The 6,907-nt window shown below is 34.2% G+C and overlaps 1 protein-coding gene across 1 annotated transcript in view; it reads left to right on the top strand.

Moving 5' to 3' along the window:
• The first annotated feature begins 305 nt into the window (after positions 1-305).
• LOC106881009 (constitutive coactivator of PPAR-gamma-like protein 1) overlaps positions 306-6,907 on the top strand; it is a 41,608-nt gene continuing 35,006 nt past the window's right edge. Inside the window, exon 1 of the mRNA XM_014931196.2 lies at positions 306-1,309. Coding sequence (XP_014786682.1) covers positions 592-1,309 — 718 coding nt within the window. The 5' untranslated portion in view covers positions 306-591. The remainder of the gene's footprint in view (positions 1,310-6,907) is intronic.

Genomic DNA, 6,907 nt, shown 5'->3' with positions numbered 1-6,907 from the left:
GTTTTACTTCCAAGTATATTATTTTTAAAAAACAAAACAAAAAAACGTACAAATCAAAACATTAAATACGCATTTACTATAGAAAAATAAAAACATTTGGAATATTAAGATTAAAAAATATTTTGGATAAATATCATTTAATTGTTTATTTTTGATGGGTATATATATATATATATATATTAAGAAATCTTTTTTAAAGTGAGAATATTTTCGTATAAGAAAAGTGTTGAAAATAGAATAGCTTTTAATTTATTGGCAAATACTTCCGGTGTGTAGCCCGGATGTTAGTAATGATTCGCTACTACTGTCATGACAATTATGGGATGTTGTTCATCCGGGCATCTGTGAGACTAGCGCCACCGTTGCTGTGTCCGGTGAGAAGGAAGGGAAGAAGATAAGAGGGTGCACATGGTAGCCATATAGATGGTGATAACGTGCCTGCAGTCTCTTTCTTTTCTTTATTTTCTTATCTTCATGAGTTAACCGGTAGATTAAGCAGTATTGAAGGGGTTAGAAGAAATCAAATCATTATACATCCTGCCTAGGGCTAAACCAAAGCCGAGAGGATATAGAATAGGGAATTTTTAAAAAATGGGTATCAAGGCTTTACAAGAATTTCTGGAAACACATTGCTCAAGTGCATGTGTTTCGGTGGATTTACTGAAGATATCACGTGGATTTGTACCGAAACGACGTTATAAATTCAACGATTCTGGTCACTTTTATTTGGTGGTGGATGCTGAAAGTTGTTTGGATCGGCTTTACGGTGGTTACTTCTCTGACTGGGTATGCGGTGGTCAATGGAACCGCATGATGTATTTTCTAACAAGTCTTGTTCAGGCTTGCCACAGTGCCAACATGGAGCTGGTTGTTTTCTTCAACGGTGCTCTTGAAAGTCAAAGTTTAAATGAATGGTCAGCTGAACAACAGAATCAAAGGAAAAAAGCAAATCTAGTCACCAAGCACGTGAACAACAAAGGTACACCGCCGCCAAAGGTATGGTGGACCCCACCCGTTTTTTTACGAAGTGCCCTTCGGATGGCCCTTCGTCAATTAAATGTATCTGTCGCGTGTTCTATGGACGATCATCACCAAGAAGTAATCGGATACTGCCGAGAACATGGATTGCAAGGAATCATTGCCCAGGATTCCGTGTATGCTATATTTGACCCACCTCGCTATTTCTCTTCGAATAACTTGAAACTTACCTATAAAGGTTCTTTAGAAACTAAGGAATACATTATGGACGACATAGCCAAGTGTCTTAATCTTCATCCTAGTCGATTCTGTTTGTTCGCAGCACTTCTTGGTAATTATTTACTTATCTATGTCATTTTACCCCCAAATAATTCTATTTGTAACGTGTGTTTTTCATATATAAATCATAATTTCTTATGTCTAAAATTTGTAAAATTTAACGTTGAAGACATCATTCACAATTTTATACTTTTTCATTAATCAACTCAACTTGTAATTTGTATATACAACTTAACATAAATATTCATTAGTAATATCCATTAAATATATAATTCCTATTTCTCCACGTAATATTTAACTGAGTCAATTTAAAATATATTTTGTATATTTCATAAGGAATTGATCAATATTTTTTATAACTTTTAAGTGAAGAAGAATTTATTTGCTGGTTTTTCTTTTTAAAAGTTTTAGTTACAAGAGGGATGCATAGTTTTTTCTCATATTTCCGAGCCGACCGTATTTGTGGCTAAATTTTCAAATATTGACGCAGTTTGTCGGCAAAGTAACCCACCTTGTAAAATGAAAATGTAAAACAATTCACTCGTTGAACGGTTAACAAGTAAAAATACCAACACACTATTTACTACTTAAAAGGAGAATTTCATTTTATTTTTTACTCCACTTTTTTAATAATCCCAGGGGAAGAATGAATCCAGAAGAAATCAATATACAAAGATGCATGATAGGAAAATTATTAATTTAAACTTGCTAATTCATAGAATTACGAAGTATTTACGAATTTCTCTGAAAAATGTCCTTTCCGTTTCTTCATCAAGAGTTGTCGTCTCTTGTTTTCCCCTCATTATTTCTCTACATTGTTAAAGAATTTTTTTTCGTGTACATTTTCTTGTTTGTGTTATGCATGTACACACACATATGCTTAGAGCACATATTTAGTATGTATATAAATATATTCATAATCTAAATAGTATCAATCTGCGTGAAAGAGTTCTGACGAATTGAAAATATAGAATATTTTCTATGCTTGTAAGATGGTGAATTAGTAGATTAAGATAAGGCTCCTTACTAAACCAGACATTTTGTGACTTTATTATATATATATATATATTATAAATTATATAGTGAACCGCTACTTGTAGTGTGACTACGTTCTCTTAGATACAAATTGTTTATGTTAAAATACCGGTTATATTTCAGGATCAGCCGATTTTTAAAGATGTTTGGTTTGAATTAGGTGATATATTTTGGGTTAAGATATTTTAACATGATACTTGGGAATAAGGAATTAACTTTTATCTTGTAAGAAAACGTTAGCTGTTAATGTGTGTGTGCGTCTGCATTTTTTTTTTTTATATATACATATTTTGAAAAGGTGAAGTCTTAAGTTCAGTAATGGTTATTCTATTTTATTTAAAATCAATGAATTGAATTACATTTAAATCGATTTGTTAAAAATAATATTTTTAGTGTTATGGTTTTTAAGTACAATTTTGGATATTTTTTTCCTCTCTCTTGTCCTGTTCTGTAAAGATTTTGCCTTTGGAAATATTTGGAAGGGGAAAAAATTCTTGAACAGTAAACTGCTCATGTATTTCGTTAATATCTGTTTCATTCTTTTAACAGAATCCTTTGTATAAAACCATTTGTTGAAAATTATGTCCGTTTCTACTCGTATTTCTTTTGGTAAATTTGAGAATATGTGCATAACATGTTTACTCGTCATTGCCTCACTTGCATCGGTAGCCACCACTCCTTTTCTAAGTGTAAACACAAACTTTTCGAATTGTTTAACATTTTACGTAGTTTTCTTGCAGCTTTACTTAATTATGGAGTGATGGTTACAATTCAGACTAGTAATCGGGTTAGGCTGAGTTTTTCGAATAATATTGAAATGAGATATGCAGAAGAAATTTATTGGTAAATTGCCCTAATGTGTGTGTTGGTAGCTTTCCTTTATTTATCTCTATGTAATATTTTTGTTTTTATTTTGCTATTAAACTACTGTCGCAGCTTGGTGGGTTGTGTTAAGGTTTGGCCGACATTTGCGTTTTAGTTATCTTCATGACCACATTTAACACTCGCCAGACGAGTTCAGCTAGCCATAAATTGGTACTTTGGGATGTAACTATTGTAATATTCGAACTTATTGAACTCGGATGGACGAAACTTGTTAATGGACTGGTGCCCTATCCAGGGGGAGACTAGTCTCAACCACTTAGTGCCATGAAACAGGGAAATTGCTCCAGTAATGGCGATAGAGAAATTTTTTTTTTTTTTATTAAAAACTCTGCTTAACACCAAATCGAATATATTCTTGTGTTAACTCAAGGCAGGTTATAACTCCTTGTTAAAATGAAACTAATTGCCGGTGTTAATTGTATCATATTCAACGCCTTAAATTCCTACAGAACCGATGAATGAAAATAACTACTGAAATACAATAGAAACATGTCCCCGCTATTACTGACAGGCGATGAAAGACCGGCTGAATTAGATAGTTTTTCCATGTGTTCATTGGTTGTCAGCAAAGCACTCATAATTTGCTGAAAATTTTCGTCTTCGTTCTATTTCTTCAAAGAATCAATTCGTTACTTAATGCAATAACATTCCTTGCATGTTTATATGGATCTATATATGAGAGGGAGGAGTAAAGATACTACAAAATCACAGCTATTAATACCTATTGGTTAAGTCCTATTTATAAGCTTGAATAATTGCCGAGATAACGTAACGTTTGATTAAGTTAGCACTACAGTTAGCTTCGAATTTTTTTTCTTCTATTTATGTGCGTGTATTTTATTTCCTTTTTTTATTTTTCTCTCAGATTTAAATCTGCCCTGTTGCACATGACAGAAGTATATCGTACAATACATTGTTTTTAACTATTGTAAGAGGTTCTGATCTAATGAATTCAACAACGGAAATAGTTTCGAAGGTGTTGTTATCTTACTCATGACGTAATATCCAACGCCATTTAATAAAACTGGATAGAACAACTGGTTTTAGAATTGTATGCTGAAAGCAGCTCCAGCGTTTTGATATTCTTTATACATAGCATAACAATTATATAACTTAGTTCCTTCCAGAAAGATTTTACTCCAGTATCTCGAGAAAATATATTTCATATTTCAATTCGCTTAAAAGTACAATTTAATATTTTCATAATTTTCAAAAAGTTAAGCTTTAAAAAAGAAATCCCCTTAAAGTTGGGAGATATTAGCTATAGGATAAAAAAAATAATGTTCCTTTTAGAATATAAACATCTACAGTTTTCGTGGGAGTTCTTTTAGCATAATCTGCTTGATTACAACGTTATAACAAGTTTGATGCTTTCTGTTTAAGCAGTTAAAGTAAAATTATATAATTTATTTGATAACCATGTATACTTACATCATATTCGTTAACTTAAATAATTACCAAAAATATGCTATATTGTATTTCGCATTGACTGGAACTTTCGCCTAACAGCTTACTCAACCACTTCACTAGAGCTTTAGTCCCTGTCATCGCGGAAATTTATAATATATTTGACTATACTCAGAATTGAGTCACCCAACAGTAAATGTTCCGTTAATTTTGAACGATTTTGAAAATAACTACATTTTAACCATGCACACATAAAATAATACAGTGTTTATATAATATATTACGTTCAAGTGTTTCTCGAAATAAGTTTATCTTGATTGTCCCATTCAAAATATTGTGCACATTGTCTATTTCGTATGGAGATAGTTGCATTGGGATATTTTGATTTTATTTATATATATATATATATATATACACACTTTATCCAAAAACTGAAAAGACTAGTCATGCAAGAAAGAGCCCCATACGCTTAAGAATATATATTTCTCTTTCTGCATATGTATGTGTGGCAGTCCTTCAGTATTAGACCACCTCATTCACCCACACAACGTCCCTCGTGACAAAGAGGCTAGGCTGAAAAAGAGGGTATATAACGTCGTCTCCTCATACCATCTCTCTAGAGACAAATACTGAAGGATCGCCTATATATATATATATATATATAAGCAGCTGCAACCTAGATGCGTCTCACCACGCCTGGAATCTCTGTCCTCAATTCCATAGTCTATGCCATAATATCAGTGTATAGCATGTGGAAGTCCCCATAAGTATGACATCTGATATGACCTATTCAGCACAATAGCAGTGGACATCAAAGCTTACTCTTTCTTTGAGTAGGGTTTGCTAGAATGTGTTCAAAAAATGTCCTCCTTGGTTCTTTGCTCACAACATGACCTGTTTAAGCCTTCTACCATCAAGTTCATTCTTCATAGTTCAGGTGTTATCTCCTTAGAGAATGCTCTCTACACATGCACTGAAGAAGGCCTGCTTTGTCAGCTCTGAAATACTTGGTTGCCAGAGCTTGTTACAGTCTCTTTGGGCTTGTCTCTTGCATACCAAGAAGCCTTTCTTTCTGTCACCAACATAGGGGTCTAAAAGAAAAGTAGTTACCTCTGTGAATTGCATTAAGTTGGCAGATGGTGTTCATCCTAGGTCATGTACTGTCTTCTCTGCATGAGAAACAGGCTGGACTTGGCTAAGGCATACTAAAAGTATGTTAAGAAGAGCTGTGACAACAAGGTCAGAGATATATGGGTTCTGTTGGTGCCTTGATTACTTCTGCTTGATGGTGAGGATTTTGTTTTACAATGGAGTCAAAACTTTTTCTATTCTTAAAGATGGGAATCAGTTTCAAATGATCATAAAGTTCCTTGAATGTCTCCCTGAAGGATCTTTGATGTTGTTAGAAACTCATGTACATGCAAGTGTGACATGGCCTGTGAATAGGGTAGAATATCGATTGGTTATGATGCAAAGGGCCATGGAAACATCCTTGCTAGGAATATCATTGTGAGAGCCTATCTAAATTGAGGTAATTCGTGAACAATGTGGTCACAGAATGCCGAAAAGCACAAATTCTGCTGAGCCAGACATGTCGCAAGGTTCACATATCACTGTTGCACTCATGCAGTTGCTGAGTGGTATCCAAGATTTTGGAAAAGGCCACTCAGAAGGCTTCCGTGACAGTGGGAGGACAATTCAGTTCGACGATTTGGACCAAGATGGAAAAGAAGAGTGCAATCAAGAAAGAATTGGAAGCGCATTGTGACCAGTGGTGTATAACAATATCTGATAGTTTCTTCAGTAACAGTGGTAAATATATACATATGCACACACACAAACAAAACAAGTTAATGGTATTTTAAAATATTTCACTACATATATTTCTGAAATCAATAATCATTCAAATTGATCACAGATCATTTCATTAGTTGGAGCTCAGTATATAGAAAAGGAGTAGGTAGTAACTCTATAAGATGTACCCGGTGCAAGCTATGGACACATAAGAGGTGCAGCAACATCAAAGTCAGGTTAACTAGCAAGTTAGTTTTTGTTTGTGGCAGATGTTCAGGTGCAATAAAGACTGTAAACAAACAGGAAACAACTTCTATCTCATTCCAGGGTGAAAAACTAGAGGTAGTCGATAGCTTCCGCTATCTGGCCGACCAAGTTAGTAGTGGGGGTGGGTGCGCTGAAAGTGTAGCTGCTAGAATAAGAATAGCCTGGGCAAAGTTTAGAGAGCTCTCACCCCTGCTGGCGACAAAGGGACTCTCACTCAGAGTAAAAGGCAGACTGTATGACGCATACGTACGAACAGCCATGC

The sequence above is a fragment of the Octopus bimaculoides genome, chromosome 6 (genome assembly GCF_001194135.2).
Source record: "Octopus bimaculoides isolate UCB-OBI-ISO-001 chromosome 6, ASM119413v2, whole genome shotgun sequence".
Lineage (NCBI taxonomy): Eukaryota > Metazoa > Mollusca > Cephalopoda > Octopoda > Octopodidae > Octopus > Octopus bimaculoides.
This window is presented reverse-complemented; position numbering and strand designations above follow the sequence as displayed.